Genomic DNA, 26,192 nt, shown 5'->3' with positions numbered 1-26,192 from the left:
AACCACCATGTGCCCCAGTACTGACACATCCAGCCCTGGCAGCAGCCCACAGGGGACTGCAAACCACTGGGTAAGGACAGGGGTGGCTTCTGCCACTCCCCACTCTGTACCTGCACTGCTCCTGAGCACAGCTACTCTCTGTCCCTGGGCAGGCTGCAACCCCTCACTGCATATAAACTTGTGCAGCATCGACCCTTGCAAAGGGTTGGGAGGCTTAATTGCCCATGAGGTGGCTGAGAAGTGATGCAGAAATGCAGTGAGGTTACTAGACTAGACAATTGTGTTTGCTGTTTTATTTATTCTTACAGAAAGAAGCAAGAGAGGAATAACAGATACCAATCTTGCTGGCCACTAACAGCACAAAAATAGAACAGCATTAAAAATCTTTCTTGTATCAGAATCCATGAGACTTCCTTATCAATATTCATTGGTTGACCAGCAGATCACTGTGTTGACAGAAAGACGTCTCTGGACCATGTAATAATTGCTTGGCTGGGATAAATCTGACATTACATTGCAATCAGAACTATATGTCTTCTAAGAGATTTAAAGCTGGTAATTTATATTGACAGTTATATAATCCTTGTACTCTTGTTAATTCACCTGCTCTTTGCCCAAGGGGAAATCCAAACCCTCCAAGGTGATCTCCATCCTGCTGGATTCATTGGTCTTCCCTCTTCCCATTTCACCTCTCCATGTCTGCAAATTCTCCTGCAGAGCCCAGCACAGACCTGCACAAGAGAAGTGCTGTCCCTGCAAATGCACCTTTCCTGGCTGAGACCTCCTGCATGGCAAACCCTGATGGATCTGCTGCCAGACCTCTGGATCCTGCTGCAATAACTGCCCTGGGGCCTGCTCTGTTTGTTGTTTCAGAGATTTCGTGCTAGGGAGGGGAGGAGGAGGAAGAGGATGCCCTCCTTATGCAGTCACACAGCCTGGGGCAACATCCTCTGTAAACATCCTCCTATCAGGAGCTCAAGGTCATCCAGCTGTTTTTCTCAGACACTCCATGCCATGTCCAGGCTGGTGCAGCAAGAGCCTTGTGGTCAATTTTTCCCACTGAATTTGTCCAGCTCAGAGCTTTCTCTTGACACTCTGGCACTTTCCTGTGGACTTGTCCACAAAACGACCTCTTTTCAAGGAAAACAAATGTTCAAAGCTTGTTTTACACACTTATTATTGGAAGGCTTTTCCTAAGCAAGGAGGATTTAACCTTGTGAAAGTGACCCTTGAGTAGAACTAATTATATCAATTCATTATATCACATCCACTAATATATATATGCTTTTATTCCTAGAAGGAATTGTCCCTCAGACAGTAATGTGACTCAGAACTTTTGCCAAAGATGAAGTTGTACAATTTCCCAGACACTTCACTGAGGCAGAAAGAATGTGATTTCCAATTTCAGGCGCAAAACAAGAGGCAAAGATTCCCAAAATTCAGAGAAGATCAGTCCTGGATGTTGGGTTTTCACCATCACCACATCCCTACGATCTTTGGCACCATTTGGCAAAGGCTCCACCTCAGGTTTGTTGTGGCAGCCCAAAGGAGCCACTCACTGTCTGCACCTGGATTCCCTTAGCAATACTTCATCCAGTTCTGGGATGAAGAAGAAAGGATGAGAAGAGAGTGGAACAAAGAATCAGATAGCAGAAGAGTGTAGCAGCTGCTAAAGGGAATAGGAAAATGGAGACCACAGAAAAATGAAGGAATTAATCAGTTTGGAATTTTTATTTTTGCAAGAAAAGGAGAGAAAAGGAAATTACATGAAAAGGAAAAAAATGAGGAAATAATGAAGAAGGGAAAGAAGTAAAATAGGAAAAGGCAGAGAATAAGTAGGAAAAATAGACTGTTGATATACTTGAATTCTATTTTATTACACTTCCTCCAGTGAAGAAGGGAGTCCAACTTTGCTTTCAGGGAGATAGTCAGTGCCTCCTCTTGGAAAGGGAGGAGCTCACTGGCACTTTTATTTTTCCTGTTATGCCTTCAGAGAGCTCACTGGCACTTTTATTTTTCCTGTTGTGCCTTCAGAGAGCAGGGTTTGCAATCACTGGGGAGGCTGGAGCAGGAAGCTGCAGACTTCCAGGCAGCAGGGAGGAGCTGTGCCTCGCAGGCAGGCCCTGGGGACCTGTTCCAGGCCAAAGGTGGCATTCCCTCTCACCCAGAGCCAGTGGGAAGGGAGCTGGCACAGGGGAGGTGTTGTGCTCCCCAAGCCAGGGGCACTGGGGCTCTTCAGGCTACTCAGGCCGTGTGTGGCCGCGTTTTCTGCTGAGCAGGAGCTGCACATACGGGAAATGCCACAGGGCTTTTCACTTGGGCTGAGCCTCCTGTCAGCTCCCTCTGCAACTGTTTGAGTAGACAGAGACTCTCAGACAGAGCTCAGCTTCTGCTCTTCTTAGGGGCTGTAAAGAGGCCAAAACACTTGAACCTCTGGTGCAATAACTTTCCCTGTGGTTATACACTGATGTCATAAATTTGATGTTATAATGCCAATGAAAGCTGATGAAAAGGAGAAGCAGGGCAGGGAGGAAGGAACCCTAAAATGATGACATTTATCTCAATGAGAAACTGAATTCAGAAAGAACAGCCAGGCAATTGATTTTGTAGAGAGGAGCTCTCTTCAGGCTCGTGCAGACTGTTCCCCCTTCAGCACATCTCAGCAGTGCAAGGGCAAATCAAGGCAACAGCAAATTACAATAATCTAACGTGGCTGCAGAACTCACCCAGGCTTTTTAATTTTTTCTTTCTAACCATAATGACTGAACAGCCTGAAGGAGATTTCTTTATCCTGCAACCTGGAATTTGGAGCAACTGTAGCTCGTGTAGCACTGACAGAATTCACAGAGCAGATGAATTTGCTTCCCTCTGGCTACATGCTTATTCTAGGTAATTCCAAAGGGCAGATTTAAAAAATGTTCATCTCTTACAAGCTCATAATAAAAACCCATTCAGTTGCATAGAGACCCAGAAAACAGGTCACTATTCCCATGGTTCTGAGCTCAGCACCTCAGACTAGACCCAAAGAGGCAGCCTTTAAGGACAAATATGTCCATTACAAGCAAACAGAAATGTCTAAATTCCTTTAGTGTAGTCAGCCAGAAGATGGTAGAATCAAACCTCTGTGAAGCTGGTGGGGAAGAACCACTTGAGTCCAAGACATGAAGCTTTCCTAATGAGACAGACAAAATGTGAGGTCCAAAGGAGTGCCTACAGTGTTAGGTGACACTGACAGGCCCTGGTGAAATGAGGCTGTTTCCTGTACTTCCACATTTGGCAGGAAATGGGGGAGTCCACAGTGCTGTGACCCATCCTGACTGACACAGGTCTCTGAAGTGGCTTTTGAACATTAGCCCATCACTATCACTGCTGACTCAAAAAAGTCCTGTTGGACTCAGAGCTAGATAGCAGCTTTGGCTGCACTGCCATTGATGCCTCCATGCAAATTATCATTTGGTCTTCTGCCATTATTTAATGAATTCAGGGGGCAGAGTAGTTCCATTAAGAAAAATGAAATTGCCACAGAAGTTCACGACTAAGGAGAACCATAAATCTCTCCCAGCAAGAGCATGAACTGTAATGTCCTCACTCAGCCAGCAGCCTCCATCCACACGCAGACATCTGGGAGTGGTTCTGTCCTTCCTTCCCCAGGAGCTGCCTCCTCATCTCCCATCTCTGGATGAGGAGGGGCCCTGGCTTGGGGCAGCTCCTGTGCAGGGCAGGCTGCTGAGCTGGGGCTGCACGGCAGCGACCAGACTGCCCTGGCACAGCTGGGAATCCTGGCCAGCAGCGGGAGAAGAGGATTTCAGTTCAGGCTTCCCATAATTCTGTTCTTTCCACAAGTAATTAAAGTGACATTTTCCTTGCCATCTGTAGGATTTTTTGAGGATGCAATTGAGTGATCTGTCAACAGCCCCGTTTCCAGTAGAAAACAGAGCAAAAAGACTGCCTGCTTCCCTGAGCGGAACCAGAAGAAATTAAAAATGCCAACCCTTGCAAAAATGGGACTGTTTTGCCGTTGCAAGTTCTTGCACATGAATAATTCTGAAGGAAAATAATATCCTCTAATATTAAATCTTCTGAAGAATAAAAATCATCCAAACATTTCACATAGGAAATATGACCTTGAATTAGCTAACCCCATATTAATTACAATAGTAAAAAATCCATTTTAACAAAATTGATTTGCTCCACAAGGAATTTTTCAAAAGAATTTGAAATGGCAGGGTTTTTTAATTCACCAGCATTACAAAAACTATTTTCTTTTATATTTATCACCTTCTTTTCTTTTTTTTTTAACTTATTTTTAATATAGTGACTGGTTTTTGTAGAGCTTATCTGTTGGAAATTGTTAATACCTCTCAGGTTTCACCAACCTGTCAAAACTGAGCACTATCAGAAACATTTATGTAATAATAATCTTCAAGGAAATAATTAAAATACTACATATTGGATTAAGTTGAAAGAGGCCATAGTTTTGATATCATACAAATATGCATCCTTTCTGAGTAAATTAAATATATGAAGACAGACAGAAGAGGCAAACAAAATAATGAAAATCTCTACTTGTAATTGGGCAATGATCCTAAAAACCAGATTGAGTCTATGTTTATTTTATAAGTGTGTAAAAGAGGAAGAAGGAAGTATTTTGAAAGCATTTATATTGTTTTCTGAATAACTTAAGACTTAAGAGAATAGATAGTATCAACTTTGGTAGCTAACCACTTTGAATACTCTAACAGAGAAGCATTACCCAAATACATGCTCACCAGTTTGGACAAATATGACAATCATACTGTTGGAGTGAGTATAGGATCCCCATATCCCTTTGCTAAATGCCACAGAACAGAGAAAAAAAAATCCCTACCCTAAAAATATTTCAAAGTATAAGTACATGGTGCAAATTAGAAGCTGCCCACAGAGAGACAACTGAGAAACACCGGGACAGTGCTGGTGCCCTCAGTGTCCCCACTCAGGGACGTGGAAGGGCAGGAAAAAAGGGCTGAAAGCAGATGCAGTCACTGATATCCTGAAGCACAAGTCACAGAGGTGTCAACAGAGGTACAATAAGGAACCAGAAGCACAGCCCCAAAACTATCAGAGAGGCAGTCAGGTGTGCCAGTCATGGATGCAGTCCTGGGAGCTGAACAGTATTGCTGGAATGAAGGGAAGAAAAGCAAGAAATGGGAACTGAAACCAAAGGAAGCTGAAGGGGAGTATCTGAATGCTTGGTAAACAATAGCAATACACAAAAGACATGAAAAGATGAGTCTCTTCTTCAAGAAACACTGCAGCTACTGCACCCAGAATGAGGGGAGGGAACAGACAGAAGCAGAAGCCCAGGTATGTCTTCAACCAAGGACTTCAGACCAGCCTTATGCTCTGTGGCAGGGCAGGAAAAGAGAGCTGCTGCACACAGAGTGTCAGGTAAAGAATTCAGGTGTTTTTGAGAGAATAAAATACACAAAGCTCTTTCTTTATTTTATTTTGTTCTCTTTTTCTTGTAAAGTGAAAAAGAAGACACTCCTGAGAAAACAAATAAATGCAAGAACAAAGGAACAAGGATGGGAGAGAGGAGAGCTGAAGATTAGCTCTAACAATGGCAAAATTGTGTAGAGTTTCCTGGATAAAGAAAGGAGAATAACAGTCATCAAACGGATATTTGGCTTAAGACATTACCCACCGTTTGCCAATTCAGCTAATACATTTATCAGGTTTTCATAGAGGAACAAAGACACATTTAACAGCAAAAGTTAGAAACAGAGGAGCAGCAGAGGCACAGATGGGATGGGATTGTTGAAAAGCCCTTTGATCAGTAACCCTAGGGATGAACTTGCAGTATTCCTCATCTATTTCTTCTAAAGGATAACAGTTTAAAATGAAAAAGGGATCACAAATGCTTTACTATATCCCAAGAGTAGCACTATGTGAGAAGGATAAAAGGGAAGGAGACAAGCCAATTTGCAACTCCTGTTTTCTCTGCTGCAAGTAATGACAAGTCACCTACAGTTCCAAAAGCAGAAAACCTGAAAGCACCCCATTTGCAAAAACAGATTTAAAAAAAAATTAAAAATCACCAGAAGGCATTGTGGATAACCAAGCATCCAGACACAATGAAAACCTGTGACTTGTGTGTTTTGGACTCTTATGACTGGGTTAACCTTAGAAAGGGCAAGGGTATTGTGCCTTAGCTTCACACACTTCAAGAAGAGGGAGATTAACATCACTATTAAAAGAAGTTGTTCCAGTGCTCCTTTGGCCATTTATTTTTCACATTGCACAGCTAGATCAGAAACTGAGGAAAAAGCTTTTTTTGTCTGCATTGGTTGTTGTGTCCCAGCTGGGTTCTGCTTATGGCCACAATAACTCTTTGTGCTGGTGCACGGGGTCAGAGTAACCAGCTGGGATCAAGATCTCTGCCTGCAGTGACAGCGCCAGGTGACATCAGGGTAAAGTGACCCTGACACCATGGCCTGCAAAGGTCTTGCCTGAGGACAAGTTCCTAGCACAGAAATTGTCAGGAGCTCTTGCCACGAGCATAAATCTGAGCAGTGGAACAACATTGCAGTAGCTGAGCACCCAGAAATGGGAGATGTGCACTGGGACCAGGACCAAGGCAGTGTGCAGGTGAGGGCATGTGGTGTGTCCTTCCTACTGCAAAGCTGGAGTTTCACTCCCAGGTATGTATTGTCATCACGTCCCCAGGGTCATGGGCACACATAAAATTATGTACCCCAAAATCTAGATTCTACTGCCAACTGTTTTCAAATGCATCTCTAACTGAGAAATCACAAATGTGTGTTGTTAACTAAAAGCCTGTCTCTTTATCACGCTCAAACAAAGACACCTTACTAAACAAGAAGAATGCATTGAGAAGTCACTTTAATACATGTTTATTGGTGTCCTGCACTTTCAGTGTAGGAGGTTGGAGATGTAATAAAAAAGTTTCAAAATTTATTGGTTCAATTTCATTTAAATCACTCTAAACAACCAGTGCTTTAGAGTTCAGAGAATTAACATTTACTGTCCATTACAAGCAAAATTTTAATATTACTTTTTTCGAGTCCACTTAGAACTCTTCTTTTAAAATTCTTCAGATACATTCCTCATAGTAAACAATACATTTCAATCTGTGTCACAATCAACATTGATAAGGCCTTCTTAACCATTTTATACCACCTCCACTGTTACTTCATTGCAAAACACAATCTTATTTCATACTATAAATACCCATCCATGCACAAAACACAGGGGCCAGAAGTTACACATTAATATTTCATGTAGGCTTCCAAGTCTTCCTTTACCCTCTGCAGGTTTATGGTACACTTAAAAAGATATCTTTAGACTTGGTCTACTTGGTCTTAAAATACAAATATACAGTATCCATAAGCATAAAAAAAGTAAAGCTAGATGGCCTTACCATTTGTTATGAACTGCTAAAATCTTATACATGTACAATATAGCATCATGCTGATTAATATACATATTAGTTAAATATATGAGCCAATAATGGGGATGTGGCCAAGATTTATTGGTTTGTTTTCAAAAAGAAATTTTTCATATACAAGTAAAAAGATTTTTAATTTAAATTCATATGGACTACCTGAACCACACAGACATCTGTAAGCCCTGCTGAAAAATTCAGGTCAAACTGGGACAAAGCCTGCTGATTCATTGGAAAAGGAACACAACTCCTCATTGGTGACACCCACAGTGTGCTGTTACCAAGAGAATGCAAATTTACCAGCATTCACATTTTCAGGTCTAGAACACTACTTTTTGCATCTTAAATTGCAGTTTATACTTTATGTATCTATTCATCAGCCTCCAGCAGAAACAGTTCAGTACCTTGACATTGTCATAGATTTTTCTATATAAGTAGATATATAGTACAAAGTGTAGATAGTGAAACGAATAAGCACATATATACAGTCTTTGAAAGGCATTTTTGTGACCAGTTTAGCAGTGTTTATAGAAAACATTTAAGATAGTCACATTCTGCTGATATCACTGTATTGCAAACTGTCAAGCCACATTTCTTATATTAAACTTGTACTGCATTGTATATTGTACAACAGAGAACGATCAATCTTAAGGTGTGACACAATGAAAAAAAAATACTAGACTGAGTAAGGTAACCAGCACAGGGCTTAATTTTCCTGAGGTTTGTAAGAATTTTTTAAACAAAAATCACAGTGACCAGGCTAAACTGCAAACATACTGTTAAGTTTTAAATATACAGTTTATACATAAGATCTGTGCATGGTCGACTCAACTGTGTATGTTCATGCTGATGTTTCCTTTAAATGACTCGCCACTGCATAATACTTGTGTCCTTTCCTCCTGTGGAGATGAGGTGGGTGTCTTCACAGAGAAAATCTACATTAGTTACATGACTACTGTGTCCACCATACACGTGGCTTGGAGCCTAGAAAACACCATATTAGTGAGAATAAAAGCATCTCATTAGAACATTCATGCAGCAATTAAACTAAGGCGTCATGTCATTCTCATGAAGTATTTTAATATTAAATTAACTTTTAAATTTAATTATTGTCTCAATCAACTTTAAATAAATACCTTGGATGTATAAAACCCCCCATTCTTCCTGTTCTGATGTGTTTTGGGGTTTGGGTTTTTTTTTTTTTTCAAAGGAAAACAACATTTAATACATTTTTGCAAACTACAAGAGTAAATTTTTGGGAAATACCTTACCCTAAACTGTGAGCATGGGTATGAGAAGAGATGTACTTTGCCAAAGTCATCTCCTGTTGATAGCAGTTTTCTCCCGTGGGATCGACAGACAGCGTTGATGTCTGTGCCATCTGAACCTTCAGGCCACACACCTGAAACACAGAGGGACTCATTAAAGGCTTTGATACAGGAAATAAAAGTGACAGCCTAAGTTTCTGTTAAAATGTTAATAAAGGATGACTTGCTTAAGGAAAAGAAAAACCTATAAAAATAACTGCATCTGAGTCAGAATGTGTACTTCCATACCAGCTAAAGTCCAAATCCTAAGAGGTAATCAAACACATAAAAAACCACTTTATTCCCTCTAGACAGCAAAGTGCTTTGTACTCTGAGAAGATGCATTCTGCTGAATTAGTCATGTGCCTGAGCCTGAAAGAATTTTCATATGGTTACGTGGAAAAGTAACAGTTACTGCTTTTAATTTCCCTTCTCCTTATGTATGTGTTAAGAGACTTTTTTCATATTACATGGGTATGTTTTTTAGACTAGAATATGATCCAAAAGTAATTTCTTCATATTACTAAAATCTAAAGTCTAGGAAAAAAGACATTCTATAGTTTATTATTTATTAATTAATAGATCCCTTGAAAAGGAAGTGAACCTACTATAAGGTTTTTAAATGCTTTTAGTCTACTCCAAGTACTTTTCTTTCTTCCCCACATACTGTCCTCTTTGCTGTTCATGCATGAAGTAGTGTCCTAAAATCAAACTGTAAGGTCAACAGTGCAGAGACCAAATCTGTGCACCACACCTTCAAAGCCTCTGAATACTTGTCTGCAATAAATTGCAATTTTACTAAAATCCACCCAGTTATTGAAATTTCAGGATTTTGTATGTAGTTCTGCAGGCTTTTTTTGGTTATGATTTTCTAATTTAGATTTTATCTAATCCCTACTCGACAAAAAGGGCAGCAAGCTTTCAGAGATCACTGTCGTCTTCCCATCATGACTTGGCAAAACCCCTGCTGTGTCTTGGCTCTGTGATTTTCAGTGCCTGTCCCTGTGTCACCTGTCCCCTGCAGTGTGTCCCTGTGTCACCTGTCCCCTGCAGTGTGCCCTGTGTCACCTGTCCCTTGCAGTGCGCCCCTGTATCACCTGTCCCCTGCAGTGTGCCCTGTGTCACCTGCCCTCTGCAGTGTGTCCCTGTGTCACCTGTCCCTTGCAGTGCGCCCCTGTATCACCTGTCCCCTGCAGTGTGTCCTGTGTCAGCTGCCCTCTGCAGTGTGTCCCTGTGTCACCTGTCCCCTGCAATGTGTCCCTGTGTCACCTGCCCTCTGCAGTGTGTCCCTGTGTCACCTGCCCTCTGCAGTGTGCCCCTGTGTCACCTGTCCCCTGCAGTGTGCCCTGTGTCACCTGCCCTCTGCAGTGTGTCCCTGTGTCACCTGCCCTCTGCAGTGTGCCCTGTGTCACCTGTCCCCTGCAGTGCGTCCCTGTGTCACCTGTCCCCTGCAGTGTGTCCTGTGTCACCTGCCCTCTGCAGTGAGTCCCTGTGTCACCTGTCCCCTGCAGTCCGTCCCTGTGTCACCTGCCCTCTGCAGTGTGCCCCTGTGTCACCTGTCCCCTGCAGTGCGTCCCTGTGTCACCTGCCCTCTGCAGTGTGCCCCTGTGTCACCTGTCCCCTGCAGTGCGTCCCTGTGTCACCTGCCCTCTGCAGTGTGCCCTGTGTCACCTGTACCCTGCAGTGTGTCCCTGTGTCACCTGCCCTCTGCAGTGTGCCCCTGTGTCACCTGTCCCCTGCAGTGCGTCCCTGTGTCACCTGCCCTCTGCAGTGTGCCCCGTGTCACCTGCCCTCTGCAGTGTGCCCCTGTGTCACCTGTCCCCTGCAGTCCGTCCCTGTGTCACCTGCCCTCTGCAGTGCGTCCCTGTGTCACCTGGCATGCTCCTCCTCTGCTGCTGCTGCTCAGAGTGAGAGAGCTCCTACTCCCCTAAGAACTCCCAAGGCACACTCCAGTTCCTCCTTTGGGATACTTCAAAACCCCAGTGGGCACTTGCCATGCACTAGGGGAACAGCTATCCTTCAGTCACTGGGATTCTTCCCAGATACAGCCTTTGTATCACTGCACAGCAATTCACTACGAGGAGGTCGTTCCATGTCTTCATAAGGAATTACAAATTGCTGTAAATCAAATGCAAAGTCTGATTTGTAGACTGCTCTTAATTTTCCTGATATGTGTGGAAACATCACATTGCTAGATCAGGGATAGTAAAAGAGGCCCAAAGAAACCTGCAAAGAAACATAATAATTGCTACTCCTGGAATTACAAATATGCAGAACAAAGAGACACAGAAAATCTTTTTAAAATATCTGCTTTGACAAGAAGGAGGCTATATGAACATCAAATGCTAGCTGAAAAGAGGTAGGAGTCTTCTCAAGAGGTCACTATGACAAGCTGAATATATAACCCCTGAAGGATAAATAACCTCTGGAGGAAATGGTTAAAGAAACAAGACTGCCATTTTGAAAATGGGGAATAGATAATAGGAGGATTTTTCTTTGAATCTCTTGGTTCTTTCAAAATTTATCCTAGTGCCTCACTCAGTTTTTATGAATATGCAAATTGAATGCCCCTTGCTGAAAAAGTAGTCCTTATTTTTCCCATCCTCTGCACACCTGTAAAAGAGAGCATTTAATTTCTCTCATTTGAAGACTGATGCCACGCTATTTTTTCCTCCTCTTCTCCAAAATTCATTCATTACATTTCTTCTCCCAGAACAATATTTAGATGGATAATTAATTATTCTCACTAGTCAGCACATTATATGTTGGTTCAATGTGCAAAAACCAGAAGCAGCCATTCCAGCTGTGACTGAAGCCAATATTGATAAATGGATGATTGCTTCACATTTTGCATGGCATCCTTTTCATTACACATCTCACTAATGTATCTGCCTTTCCTACAACAGCATAATGCTGTTGACTCATGTTCAGTTTGTATGCAAAAGTAATCTGATAATCTGATCTTTCTGTGAAGATCTGCTCTCAGCTGTTCTGCATTTGTACAACTGGGTTCTGCCATTCTAGTGGGGAGCCTCCTCTTTGACTCTATTGAATTCCTTCCTTTTGTCATACCACTCTGTTTCTCAAGACAACTTGCTAATCCTGCAGCTTACACCACCTACAAACTTTACATGCATGCTATTAATAAAGATATTCAAACATAATAATCCATTTACAGTGTTCTAGTCAGTTTTGAACCCAACCAGTCTGAGTTCTGCTTTGCTTGCAATGTTGTCAGGCTTTGTACAGTATCTTGTATTTCTTCTGTTCCTGTCCTTCACTTCAAACACTATTTTTTCCAAAACTGGGCATGTGCTATGAACTGATACCTTACTTGTGTATCCAGCAGCACATGGCTCTTGAAAGAGCTTATGGATCAGTAAGTGTTTTAAAGTCTTTGCTCCTTCACATTTATGTGTTTGTATCACTAAAACAACCCCCCTCAAGCACACTTCTTTACATGCTGTTGACTTTCAGTTGAATCATCTACAAACACTTGCAGGCTGACTAATCTGTTCCCATGCTCAAAGACAGGTGTTCAAGGGACCAGAGCTCCCTTTTCCCCCTGCATTGGTTACGCTGAGCTGGGGATGCTGGGCATAGTTTGGGGTTTTTATGTGGTTCTACCAGAGAGAGAAAATATCCCTGGCCTCAGTCAGCCATAGCTACTGAAAAATCAATATACTAGAAGCCCCACATCCTGGATGCTGTGATTGCTGCTTCTCTGTGCTGCTTCTGAGGCCATCCTAGCAAGCATGTGAAGACTGTTCTAACTGGCTGCTCTGAGGCCCTAAAGTACTGATTGACTGTGAATAAAAGTGGACTGGTTTTCCTCTCATAATCTATGTGCTTCTTCAATTTATTATTCTAGCCACTCACTTTGCACTTTAGCCACTCCATATGGGCTCTGAAGGCATATATATGATCCTGCAGATATTGCTTTCATTCTCCTGTTTTTCAGTACTTTGTCTGTTCTCTGTGAGGTGTTGAAAAGAAGTACCAATGACCTCAAGCTGGCACTAACCAGTTGTTTTCACAGATACAACAAGGTTCATCACACTCAAATACTTTGAAAATACCTGACTTATTTCAACTTTCCAAATTACTCCTTCCCTACTGAAAGCAGTAGGCACTAACTGGGTTTGTCATTAAATTGTACTTTCTTATTAAATTATTATTAAAGAAATATTTTTAAAAGCATTGGGCTTTGTAACACTTCAGCTTTAGCAGTGTCATGTCTCCTCCCCCCTCAGTAGATTATTTTGTCCCATGCTCTGGCTCAAAAAGCTGATCTGTTGCAAGAGGGAGATTCCCTCTCAAGTGTGACATGACTCTGTCCTCTGACTTTCAATGCATCAAAAGCAGCCCCAGATTCTAATAGCACTGTATTTTGTAGGAATCTGAACTACAAAGTAAGGAACCCTCAAATAGGGTATTTAGTATCTCAGAGTATCTGAACCTGTGATGGTAAATGCAAGGGCTTTGTAGCTTTGCAACTATGTGTAGGGTGTACTCAAACCCCAGAAATATTTTAATAATTCCATAAGAGCCTCTATTCCTTAAATGAAAAACACATCATGTCAACATGCAGCCAATCTTGCAGGGTTTACTAAATCTGTGTGCTGTGATATCCAAGTGCTATCCAAGCACTGCTTGTCAGCTAAATTACAGAAAACTTGAAGGTGTTTTCCCAGCATATTGCTACTGCCATGGCATCTTCAGGCCCTTGGAAATGGAAACCATGCCCTTTCTGTCTGCCTTCAAACACATCACTGCAATCTATTCTACTTGAAACATGGGTGCAAATATTCCTTGTTTACCACTTACACTAAACCAGACTCTGAACTTCTACCATGGCTTCTTATTTCCTATTGAGGACTCAAGAATTTGAAGCTTCTTGTACTCAGTGTTTGCAACCATCTGTCCAGCCCTGCACATATTGTAGAATGAGCACAAAGCTTCAGACTACATTGGGGAAAGTGGATTATTCAAATTTAGCAAAAGAGAAGTCCCATGGAAACAAACCACTGGATTTTGTTATGTTTTTCCTTTTGAATTTCTGTCACTCAATTTAATTGCTATAGACTGTATCACAATACATTATAAGCTCTTAATGAAGGAGACTATCATTCATTTTGTGTTTGCACAGTAACCAGAGCAAATGAAATCAGTTTTGGTAAGGGGAATCGACCCAGTAACTGCCTAAATACATGACAATTTCACAGAACTGGTACTTTAAATTAAACATTATGAGAAGCTGCTCTACTGAGACAGAAAGGGCAGTATGTGATTTTTTCCTTATCTCCCACTTATGTTGTAATATGATATTTGTACTTGAAGCTAGCAAGAATATTAAATCAGAGTCTTTCTGGATTGAAATAAGGAGACAGATTGTAATAAAAATGGCATAGCAGAAGTTCTGTATTTTTCCCTGAATTATGAATAGTCATGCTTCATAAGCAAAAGTTGGCATTCCAAGTGTTTGTTAATAAGAAGAATGATAAGAAGTTTTAAGAGGAAATATACTTACCAAAAACATGGAATCCTAAAGTACAGGTGTAAGTGGCCCATTCTATATCCCTAGTTGTTTCAACACTCACAACTTGTTTACAAGCAGAGGGGATCCCTAGAAAAGAAAAAAACCCCCACATAACAACATATTTCATTCTCAAATTGTATAGATTTCTGATTACACCAGATGAATTAAAACATATGGTTGATCTTGGCAGTTATATGGTCTCATTTAAATTTTAAATCTGTGTTAGACTGCATGAACTTTGCACAAAAGGACTAAAAATAATTCTTACTCACAGTATAAGATTTCATAGTCTCCTGAATTTGACACGAGATATTGTGAATTAACAGACCAATCCAGATGAGTAATGAAGCTGGAATGACCCTACAAAGAGAAAATGTATTGTATCAACTGCACTAACAGTGTGCCACAATGTGACAGTATTAATACAGTGCTACAAAATACCCTTTGGGTGTTGATACTGAACCAGGAAAAAAAAGGTTACTTACTGAACATTTGCCAATTCTAGTGTACTTTCTTCCATTTTCACTTACACCATATATATAAATACAGTTGTCATGGGAACCTATTGCCAAGAAGTTTCCATCTATAAACAGAAAAGTGAAACTGCAATTATTCCTGTAAGAAAGAACTTAGGTTAATTTTGTAAAGTTTGTTTGAAAAGTCACAGACAAGAGGAACTGTTCTTAAAGGCCTTGATATTAAAAAATGAATAAATTAAATTTTGTTTTAAATTTTCCAGTTGCATATTGATGTATTTATCAAGACTAAAAACCAGCAATTTAATACTTACAAATATTACTGTTAAAAACACATGACATTTTTGGAAGCAGCTACAGTCCATTTAGGGCTAACCCAATTGCAACAACCAGCAGAGTTAAGTCTTTATTTTTTTTCCCTTCTTCACAGTGAAACCATATTGAACATGTTGGGGAGGGAGGTAAAACAAAACCAGAGCTTAAGATACCACCCATAAAGTCCTGCCAATGTTTCATTGCACACTTATTTTCAACTTCAGTGTGGCAAGAAGGGACTTATTATAAAACAAGCCAACCCCTAATTTAATAAAAAAATTCAATGCCTTTTTTTCCCCCAGTAAATAAATGCTCTCAAACCTGGTGAGTAACGCATTACAGACAGCTGCTCGTTTCCATCTGTGTGTACAGTGACCAAGTCTTTTGTTTCTGTGTCAAACACAAACCACCTGTTGTAAACACAGAAAGAGGCCAATACATCATTCCAAAAGGAATTTAAATCTACTGTAATCTTGACCAACTTTGCTTCTGTCAAAATAGCATAAGTTTTATACCAAGAAGAGAAAAACAGCAAATGCTACTCAGTTTGGTCTATTTTTACTTTAACACAATGATAGTTTCTTTCACATCTTTTTTAAATGTAAAAATGCATGGGCATTGACCCCAATATCAGTCTTCAGATTTTAGTGTGTTTTAGTATGTAATGCATAAGAATAAAATAAGCATTCCTTGTGATATCCCTTCTCCTTTAAAGATCTTCCTCTATGCTATGCTGGTGTTTAAATTGATGGCTGCATTAAATCCTAGAGCAATGGAAAACACAAGCAAGCATCAGGACCATTTTCTTCTGATAGAAGAAAGAGATTAATTAATTTATTTTAAAGTTAATTAATTAATTATTTTTTCAGTAGTTTAATTTAATTTATTAACTTTAATGAACCAAAAATTAGTTTGTGAAAACATGTAGAAAGGTCAAAGATAAAATTTGCATTTCAATACTTGCATCAGATTACTAAAGACAAAGAGAATATTCCTCAAAAGTTTCTCCTTCTGTTTTACTTTATTTAGTAGATAAAGTACAGTCAGTAACAAAAGTAAGCCCTTTATTTAGGATTGATATAAAATCTGAAATAAGCTTATAACTTTCCTGTATGTTCTCAGTGAACTGGAACTGTTTTCAGTACTAACAGCCAAGCCTGCCCTCAAGTGACACTAAAGCAGAGGGAGAAGTTAGGCAAAGGCAGTCCCTCCTGTGAGAGACAACCACAGATAAACCCAGCAGCTGCCACTGATGTCACCAAGGGCTCAACCTGCTGCCTAAAATACTCTGCTGCACCTCAGTTTCCTCTGCCTTGTTTATCCCTCACACTCTGCAAGCAGAACAAGTCTCTTAATGTGCATTTTTACACTATGTCTAGCACAGGGGAACATTTGCCAATTTTTTTAAAGCCTCTCTGGTTGTCACTGCATTAGGGACCATGAACCCCTCACTACATTTTCCAACACACAGAATTTTTCTATGGGATTTCCTCCATGCAGCCCTAAAGGCCTTGGAGGAAATCGCCCTCCACTACATCAAACTCCCCCTTTAGCCTCTCCTTTTTCCCAGTGGACACAAAGATTTAACATTTAGGTCACTGGTATGGTGACAGCACTTCCCATGCCTGGTCTCACAGCTCACCTAGATTTTCTGCTCTTTCACCCACTGATCTACACTGTCTCTCTCTCTCCCAGGGCAGAAACCATCTCTGTTCATGCAACACTCAGCAAACACAGGGTGCTGGCCCAAGCCTGGGGTTTCTAGGTACTGAGGCAATACAAATAAATTTCACTGTGACATTCAATAGAAATCAATAGGGAATGAAGATGTGTGATTACATACATCTACATAAGCTTGGATGTGAGCTGGAAAAATCAGAGTTTTTTTTGGTGCCCAAGGTGTAGCACTGCACCTCTTACCTTCCAGTTAGTGTCCCTACTGCAACAACAGATGCTGAAGGATGAAAACCTGAAGACTGTGCTGGATCCTGAAATGTTTCAGAAAGAAATATGCTTTTTTACCAGGCCATGCTGTCAAGTTATAACAAAAATACAATTCAATTATTTGCCCCTGGAACAGAGTAAAACCATCTTGTTGAATTTTAGGGGTTGTTTTTTCTCTTTCAATATAAACTTGAGATGTAAAAAAGCATTTTTAACTAATTGAAATATTATCTAATTAACTTATTTGCCCTCTATACAAGGCCACTCTTTTCTTTTCTTTACTCTCTAAAAATAATTTGGCAAGTGATTTCATAGCAATAACATTGGCAATGGCAGCTTCTCAATAAATTCCAAAGAAATAAGAGATAAAAATAACTTCTTAAACTAGAGCTGACCTTAGAATTAAGCATCAAAGCTGCAGTTCACCTGCAGTCTGAAGGACAAGCAAGTCCCTTATTCAACAAAGGTATGAGGCACTTGCAGGAGGGGTAAAGCCTAACTCCTACACACACCAACACCTTTTTCCAGCACCTGCTAAGCTGCAGCTCAGTGGGAGATTAAGGGCATAAACTGGGTTTCTTATTTGGATGTGCAATTTAAAAACATTTTACTTTGTAAAACTCTAGTGTTTTTCTTGCAATTAAAACATATGCCTAAAAAAAAGATAAGCATTTTCTTTCTGACACTTGTCCAGTTACAAAGAATGAGGTCCAGAACTTTTCAGGTTATAGCAGAAAATACCAATATAGGGTTTTTTTTTTTTCCTTATATCATTAAAACAATTTTAAAATGCAAGCAAAAAACCCAGTCCAGTGATCCATCTCATGGAAATGCTTTTATCCCTAATTTTCTGTATTTTAAAACAGTATCACATTGTAGCTCTTTCAGTAAACCTGCTGACATTTTTGTTGAGAAAACATTACATCAATTGGTAATTACTAACCCTAGAGGCTAGGTAGAAAGGATATTCTCATTAATGATAAGCAAGTGACTAATTTAAAATAATTACTAACTCTAAAGAAAATTTCAGAGAATCGTTGAGATCCAGGATTTCTATGCCCAGCTTCTAATACACTACAGCATTTCAGAAAGGAAAATTTCCTAATGTTTTTAAAGTATAATTTCATAGCAAATGCAAAGATATTTCGTTGAATAAACCAGAGGTTCAAACAGAGCATTTAATCTAACTTGTACTCAGAATAGCTGCATTAAAAGGCTTTTACATTGATCTCTATGACAAAAATAGGTTAACATGAAATGATTTTTTCCCCTCAAGTTAATATTTTAAGGTAACTTTAAACAATAATCTTAAGAAAAAACAAAATGACTAGAGAATTTCTGTAACAGGAGAGCTGTATTTAATAAATGTATACCTCTATAATCTTGTTCCAGATAGGATGGTGAGTGGTTGCATCCCAGAGTGTAATGTGTTTGTCGTGTCCACATGTGAAGAACTGAGGCTTAGAGGAATGGACTGCAAGTCCCCAGAGCTCATCAGTGTGGCCCTATGCAAGCAGAGATGTTTTTAGACAAGAAGGTCAGGCCATGAAAACCAAACATGTTTAAACAGTATTAAAATTACCAAACTATATATTAAAACATTCCAAAAATATGTTAGCTCTAGACATATACGTGTTTATAATTATTCTTATTACTGAAAGTACTATAATAATAAATCAGATGTATATTTATGAAAATTAATTTTAAAACAGGATATTTACTGCTCTTACACATTTAGAAGTGTTCCTGTAAGGAAACCCAGCTTACCTGGGTGATTGGGAAAAAGTCTCCTGACAGGGTGCCCTGTAGGACGAAGTTTCTGGTGGTTCCTATTAATACAACGTCTCCTTTTCCCTCTGCTACTGTTCTTATTGGACCAAACTGCTCTGGAATCTGTGGTCAGAACAGACAAAGGACAGATTAGTCAGATAATTTTTCAGGTATTGCCATTTTTAAAGTAGTAAATGTGTTTTAATAAATATTGCACAGCAAAGAAATTAAACAAATTAATACATGTGCCTATCTTGCAAAATTTTATAACAACTTGCATCAGCTCAGTCACTTCTATAACACTGCAAGACAGTGTTCTTATCTACAGAATACTCAGCTAAATCAAGTATTTCAAGAAACACAAAGGTTCCTTCATGCTGTGTTAATACAATGGTATTTAATTGCAGCTGCGATATCAGAATAAGCATTTCTACTCTGAGCATTTTCTGGCAATGAATGTTTCTTTAATTGCAGCCTTCGTTCTGAAAGAGCCAGTGCAAATCTCTAAAATAAAGTTCAAGGGAGATGTAAAATAACAAGGAATACTAGAATATGAACAAATAAGGGAAAAAAGGAGGACCCCACAGTTAGAAACAGCACAACAAGCATGTCCACTGTACTGTGTTAAAAACTGAATTAGAAAAAGAGACATATCAATTGTATATACATTTGCAACATTAAATATTAATATTATAAAGTTAATTATATAGTATTATTATTTAATTATTATTTAATATTATATAGTAGAGTTGAAGCCCTTCCTCAGACTTTTCTGCTGACTCTTCTCTTACATTCAGTATGTAAACAAAGTAGTTCTGTCCAAACAAACTCTGCTTTAGTCTTCTAAGTTCCTACATAGCAGCTGGAGTAATTTTCAAATTTTGTTTAAATTACATTTTAAAATCAACAACATCAACGAAGAAATAAATGAAAAACTTTAAGTATTAAAACCCTAAAAAAATCCTGACATCATTCTGGGAAAGAGGAATGCATAAAACCACTTCAATACTGTAATACTCTGAAGTTAAACATTACCTCGCATTATTAAATGCAAAGAAAGGAAGAAATAATATGGAAAGATACACAAGATTTGTTTTCCAACTACCACAGTCCTTAGAAAGGAAATATTATGTTAATGAATAGGCAATCACAGGAATGATCTGAGGACTGAAAATTTGAGGTGTCCTGTGCAGGGCCAGGAGTTGGACTTGATGATCCTTACGGGGCCCTTCCAACTCAGCATATGAAAATACTCTATTTGACCAGTGATTTGCTTTCCCATAGAACACAGATCCATAAGAAAAAACAAAATAAAAAGATGCTCAGAGAACCACAGAATTTTATTTTAAGTAGCAGAGTAATTTCAAGATAGGCAATATCACCTCAGTTTTGTGAATTTTTTGGTAGTTTCCATTCCAAGAGATCAGCTTTCGGTCTTTTCCTCCCCCTGATACCAAGGTGCCATCTCTCAGCATACACAGGGCAAAGATTCCACCCTCGTGTGCTCCTTGAACTGCATGGCTTATCCTGTTGGTACCTGAACAGAAGGAAAAAAGGCATTATTACTGAAATACTCAGCTTAAGAGTTCCTTTCCCCCCATTTTTTTCCCCTCCATTTCTCTACTATCTCTCAAGGATTGCATTTAAACAATGATAACAGTGGGCATGGGGTGCTGGACCAAAACAGACCTAGAGAAGAGGCTGACTTAGTACATCTTATCATATATTACCCCCACCTCAAAAATGAAAAGTACACATACTTAGTCTAGGTCAAGAACCTAGCTCAAAATAAAATAGGTTCATTTAAACCTTTCAAGAGAGTTTAAGTGAAATAATTTGACATCACATCTGAGTTGCAGTAGCACTACACACCTCATCCGCAAAACCCCATAATCTAATAACTTTTATCCTCCAGATGTAAGATATTCTGCAGCCTCCACATCCTGAACTTGTTGCAAAATCTGACTAAGCTAGAGGTCCTTGTATATCTGGCAGAATGTGCTGATCACTCTCCACTCTCTGTACTTATTTACTGATGAACTTGGCTTGTTCAAGTATCTTCTTAGACTCAACACTGACAAAGCCCACTACATTAGATTAAGTATCTCTAATTTGGTGAATTATTACTATTATGAAGTACAAATAAATGATTACTGGTGATTCTATTACTGAAATGTGCACCTTGCATCAAAGCTTGGCTAACTTGATGTTTAGCACAAGTGAGGGGCTGATAGAAGTTAGGAAAAACCAATTGTCTTTTGCTTCATCCACCTCTGTGGATATAATGTGTCAGGCACAACTGATTTCTAGTAAGAAAAGTTTTTGCTAAGGGTACTCTGACCTGGTGGAAGCAGCTCCCCCATGCACATAGAGCTCTGAGTCAAAAGTAGTGAAGGCAGAGCAAGTACACTGTACTGAGACAGAAAAACTAGAAAAACATTTTTGCCCAACCCTAAAGAGTTGGCAGAAGGTGGGATCTTGATCACACAGAGAATTCCCTTTTATTTCTGGGAGAAAGGTCAGAAGAGGCTGCTTGCAGTCAAGGCAGAAATTGGTCTACCAGCATGATGGCAAACTGGCCCCTGGGCAGTGCACTGCCCCTGTCTCCCTTGTCTGCTGGCAGTCCAAAATCACAACAAAGAACGGGGACATGGGACAGGGCAATTTCTAAAGTCAGTTTAGAAGGAAAAGTGTTGAAGTGCCTTGCTAAAAATTACCACAGGAAAAAGGAAAGGGAGATAAATGAGAAACCAAGTTACAAACACCATATCCACCCCTGTCCCCAGCAGTGTACTGGTCAAGGTGATAATTAGCTGACAGTCCTTGGTTGAAAAAGAAAAAACAAAACAACTCAGTAAGGCTCAACTGTATAATTGATTCACTGTATTGTTTTCAGGGTCTTATCCCTTTGAGTAGTATCTTGGGAGAAAGCACTGAGTAAATAGGAAAAAGCTGTCACCCACATCCCTTCTTCCTTTGCTAATAAGGCCTCCTTTAAGGAATTCTCCTTAACCCTATGCATGGCATCTCAGGCACTAACTACACATTTAGGATGTTGCTGCTCTTTGCCCTCTGGCAGGCATTGCCTTCTGCTGCCTAGAAAAAGATCTCTTCTTACTAGAAAACGCTTTTTAAGAAGTTCTTCGTATCCATCTGTTCTTCTGGAATAAAGCTGAGGAATACAATTAAGTATGAATACATTTTAGCTTGACTTCCTAGGAAAACAAATACTGCTATTTGTTGTCTTTTTAAAAGTGTGTGTCAATAGGCATAATTTCTGCAAACAGTACAGAGGGACAGGATAGGAGACTGGAGATCATCAATTACATCAACAATGTTTCTTTCTGTACAGTGATTAAAGAAGAAACTTTTCTTGGCATCTCTTACATCAGTAAAAGCCCCACATGCTGGAATAGCTCTGTGATTCAGTGTTTGACCATAGGGAACGCATTTGATAGAATTTTGTGCTCTAGCAGTTAGGTACAGATATTCTTTAGCTTCTTGTAGGAAAGAATCCAGGCACAATCTGCTGGATTGGTCTTGGGAAAGAGCTCAAGATAAAACAAAATGTATTCTTCTTGAAATGAAGCTCTACACTCAAGTCTACACTCACAGTCTAATATTAAGATGGAAGTGAATAGTGAAATTTTCTCTTACCTTTCCCCCAAACCAAAATGTTTCCACTTGAGTCTCCTGTAATAGTATCACCATTTTCAGAAAAGGTCACACACAGGACAAACTTTGGCTTCTCTTGTTTCTGCATGGTTATGAAAAATATACACTCACAGCAACACACAACCCATGGATTTTAACTTTATGCATTTGTTAATTTAGTTAATTTAGTTTAGTCTTATACAGCTCTATTATCACTTAAATATCTATAAAAGTTAAACACATTCCTACAGTCTAAACAGAATAATCTGTGCAAGGGCAGAAGATGCATCCCCTGAGGTTTGTGGCCCAATCCTGCACCCTTTACTTGCAAGCTGGGGACAGAGTGAGTCAGAAGGCCTGACAACATGTAACACATGACCAGGACTGCTCTGAGATAAACCAAATTCCCCAGCTACTGCAGAATGCCAAAGACTTGGAGTATTTAGAACTGTCCAATGTTTCAAACAAGCTTTATTATTATAATTCTTAACTCCACGGTTTTTAGGAGAAAAATTAAAATATTACTAGAGAGTTTGGCCATAGTGTAAGAATGAAGGAATTATCTCTTGAAAGAAGCCCAAGTTTCAGTAATGAAACTCTGCATTTAAGACATTAACAGCAACAAAACAATCAAATGTGTAAGGGAACAAAAACATCACTGGTAACTTCTAAGGACATTATATATTCCTTGTTGACAATCTATGTGTATGATGCCTTTCTCCCCCAAACTAAGAGCTGCTCTATGCAAGAACCACAACCCTTTTCCAGCTCTAACCATCACCAAGACCAACAGAGCCAGAAGAGGGAGAAAAATCAATTTAAAATGCATGAAAAATAAAATGTGACAAAATTCACATGCATTCTCTCAGCATCTCCTCCTGATTTCACACAAAGTATATGAACTGACATTGTAAATATTTGTTCTGACTATCCTTGGGAGCCATGACTCCACAGTTAACTAGCACTCACTGGACTTATCTGCAGTCATTGCAAACATCCCTCAGTTGTGCATGCAAGTGCTGTACAGCTTAGTCTATATTCAAGAGCAAAACCAAATCAAACCTTGAAATGAAAATGATATTTACCAAATAGTGGCCAGCTCAATCTGTATTTGAATGACATATGTGCATGTGTCTGAGCAGAACAGAGGAAAAGGGAAGAAATTTCATACAAATGTATTTTTTATGGGGTCTTTCCTCTCATAAAATAAAAATCTTCTGCATCACACATTCTCTCTTTTTTTTTTAATCATAGACAGTTTTAAGGTAATTTTATTTTCCACAGGTTGTGAGTGGGAGAGTGGGGTTATGTAGCAAAAAGAATATAGGAAAAAGAATACAAGGGAAAATGGGCAATTGCATTTCAAAATTTCAGTGTGGAAATTTTACCCATGGAGAAGTTCTCTGTGCCATACCATGAATGCCACCTGAACTTCTGCAACACTTTGAGTTTAATAATAATCACTTATTTTGATTTACTCAAACCTTATTAAACCTTATTTCTGTATGACTATATCATTACTATAAACATAAAATTAGAGAAACATTTTATTTTACCTCAAATAATCCTTGCTTTTTAATAAGGGAATTTCCTTCTAGTGTCCAAAAATAAAGGTGTGATTTTCCACAGGTGACTATTATATTTGTATCAGTAGGGTGAAAATCTGCAGCAAATACAGCCTCATTAGAGCACTTGGAAGGAAAAAGAAAAACATTGTATCAAAATCTAAAATGCAAAGGAAGGAAAACAATATTACATGGTTCTCTAGTTAGGCAAACTGATACTTCTGATATAAGAATAATTTTGAGCTATTTATTTACTAACATAGACTGGAGTACTCTGTAGTAAAAAAATTAACATTATGTTTTTATAAGTTAGTATCAAAATGTATCCTTTAAAATCATGTCACATAAGGAGCACTTCTACACAAAAGATTAGTTTTGGATCTTTTTCCTGCACATGCTCCTATCATTGCTGCCCAAAATTTTCTAATCAATTCTAAAATGACAATTCTAATCAACGACAAGAATGACAACAATAGCAAAATTTTATAAAAACCAAAACTATTTGGGTAATCTTAACAAAGAGAAAATATTCCTTTTTTTCATGTTCTTTGCCTTTTATACAGTGAAAGTGTTAAAAAGGCACAAAAAGTTAAATACAGAAAGACATTTTATTACAAGAAACCAGATCTACATACAAGCAAGTAGTACAAAATATCTTATTGCAACACCTTGACATCTGCCAGCTTCTCTTCTTTCTGCCAGTCCCACACGGAAAGCACATGGTCGTTGGAGTCATCCACAGAGCACAGGCTACTTCCTCCATTCTGAGGCAAAACATGGGAAATATTAATGCATCATCCAAACAACAAGAGGAACATATAAATGCACATTCAAAATAATGAAATACTTATGTGTAAGTGGAGATATTTACACATATTTACTCTTTAACTGTTATACTTGTAGTTAGATCTCCATGAAATATAATAATGTATAGGGTCATCCTAAAAAGGGACCCAGAAGGAGGACTCTGGCAAACTGCAGGCAAGTGTCAGCAATGTGGTAGGTATCTCTTTACTAATATTCAGTGGTGGAAATTCCAAAGGCAAACTACACATCATTATCTATTTTATTAAGAAAGCTTTTCCTGATAACTATACTGGACTTCTTTCTTTGCAATTTAAACCAATTATTTCTTATCAGACGCCTGTTAATACAGGAAACCATTTTATTCTTCATATTGGTATAATGGACCAAAATCAGAAAGCATAGTAAGGAATTAGAAAACAACTTATTCTTGACAGGTGTCTTTTTTATAGTTATGACATTTATCACTCTTTCTAATCTCAATTACCCTAATTTCTTCATTCTTTCTTCATTCTTCAGGCCCACAACATGCCAGACACAGCTACAAAAACTGCTGCCTTAGCAGCCCATGAGGTGGGGCAGAGGCAGGACTAAGGAACCTGAAGAGAGGGTATCTAAAGTGAGAGAGCTGCTGCTACTGGGTGGGAAGTGATGCTCAGAACAGGCCAAGCTGTGACCAAAATCACAAAGCAAACATATTAAATACTGGCTTTCTTCTGGCAAATGCCAGTAGTGCTCCTGTGTTATCATGCATCTGTCTCCCTCCAGAGGGGTATTTACAGAGTGTTTGCTTACAAATCCTTTTTATTTATCCTTCAAAGTTGATGTCAAACTGTGTTAGCTTTCACCTTTGTATTATTAACTAGTTCTCCCAATACAGCCCTCTCTTTTCTGCTTTCTATAAACATAATTATCAATGGATTTCAAGTGTTTGTAGAAACTTTCACTGAAGTAAATTTTGCATAGGGAATAGACCAGGTAGTCCTCTCCTATCTAAAAATGCTGTCAGGACAACCAGACACCACCACATACACTGCTTACAGATTCTGTTGTGCACAGGGGGCTTTGCAGCTTGCACGTGCCAGGTCACAGACTCAAGTTTTTATATGGAACTCAAATGCTGCCTATATCAGCATGTAAATATTTCCTTTATCTCTGTGACAGATTAGAATTCAAAGGATGGTGCCAAGAGGCAAACAACTGGATTTTACTTTTTTACAATCTTTTATTCATATGCCTTTGCTGCTTTTTAGCAAAAGATTTTGATTCTCCTAGGGGAGCCTCAATTTTTAAAAGTCTTTCATCAGTCATTTTGCTCACAGTGAGAGAGTTAGAAGGTGCAGAGAGAGTAAATTTCTTATGCAGCGAGAAATA

General features: G+C 39.1%; 1 protein-coding gene across 5 annotated transcripts in view; it reads right to left on the bottom strand.

The window, feature by feature from the left end:
* Positions 1–6,877: 6,877 nt before the first annotated feature.
* The window catches only part of EML1 (EMAP like 1), a 122,501-nt gene continuing 103,186 nt past the window's right edge, over positions 6,878–26,192 (bottom strand). For all 5 annotated transcript variants that reach the window (XM_054275035.1, XM_054275038.1, XM_054275034.1 and 2 more), the window contains 13 exons: positions 24,683–24,778; positions 24,006–24,140; positions 22,453–22,552; positions 20,178–20,332; positions 18,793–18,918; positions 18,399–18,530; positions 17,002–17,069; positions 15,403–15,491; positions 14,776–14,873; positions 14,563–14,650; positions 14,282–14,377; positions 8,716–8,846; positions 6,878–8,428 (listed from right to left, as the gene is read on the bottom strand). In XM_054275035.1, coding sequence (XP_054131010.1) covers positions 8,303–8,428; positions 8,716–8,846; positions 14,282–14,377; positions 14,563–14,650; positions 14,776–14,873; positions 15,403–15,491; positions 17,002–17,069; positions 18,399–18,530; positions 18,793–18,918; positions 20,178–20,332; positions 22,453–22,552; positions 24,006–24,140; positions 24,683–24,778 — 1,440 coding nt within the window. In that variant the 3' untranslated portion in view covers positions 6,878–8,302. The remainder of the gene's footprint in view (positions 8,429–8,715; positions 8,847–14,281; positions 14,378–14,562; positions 14,651–14,775; positions 14,874–15,402; positions 15,492–17,001; positions 17,070–18,398; positions 18,531–18,792; positions 18,919–20,177; positions 20,333–22,452; positions 22,553–24,005; positions 24,141–24,682; positions 24,779–26,192) is intronic.

The sequence above is a fragment of the Melozone crissalis genome, unplaced genomic scaffold, assembly GCF_028551555.1.
Source record: "Melozone crissalis strain CALT ecotype California unplaced genomic scaffold, PUWL_Pcris_2 ptg000018l_1, whole genome shotgun sequence".
Classification (NCBI taxonomy): domain Eukaryota; kingdom Metazoa; phylum Chordata; class Aves; order Passeriformes; family Passerellidae; genus Melozone; species Melozone crissalis.
The sequence above is the reverse complement of the archived record's forward strand: the minus strand, read 5'-3'. Positions and strand labels throughout refer to the sequence as shown.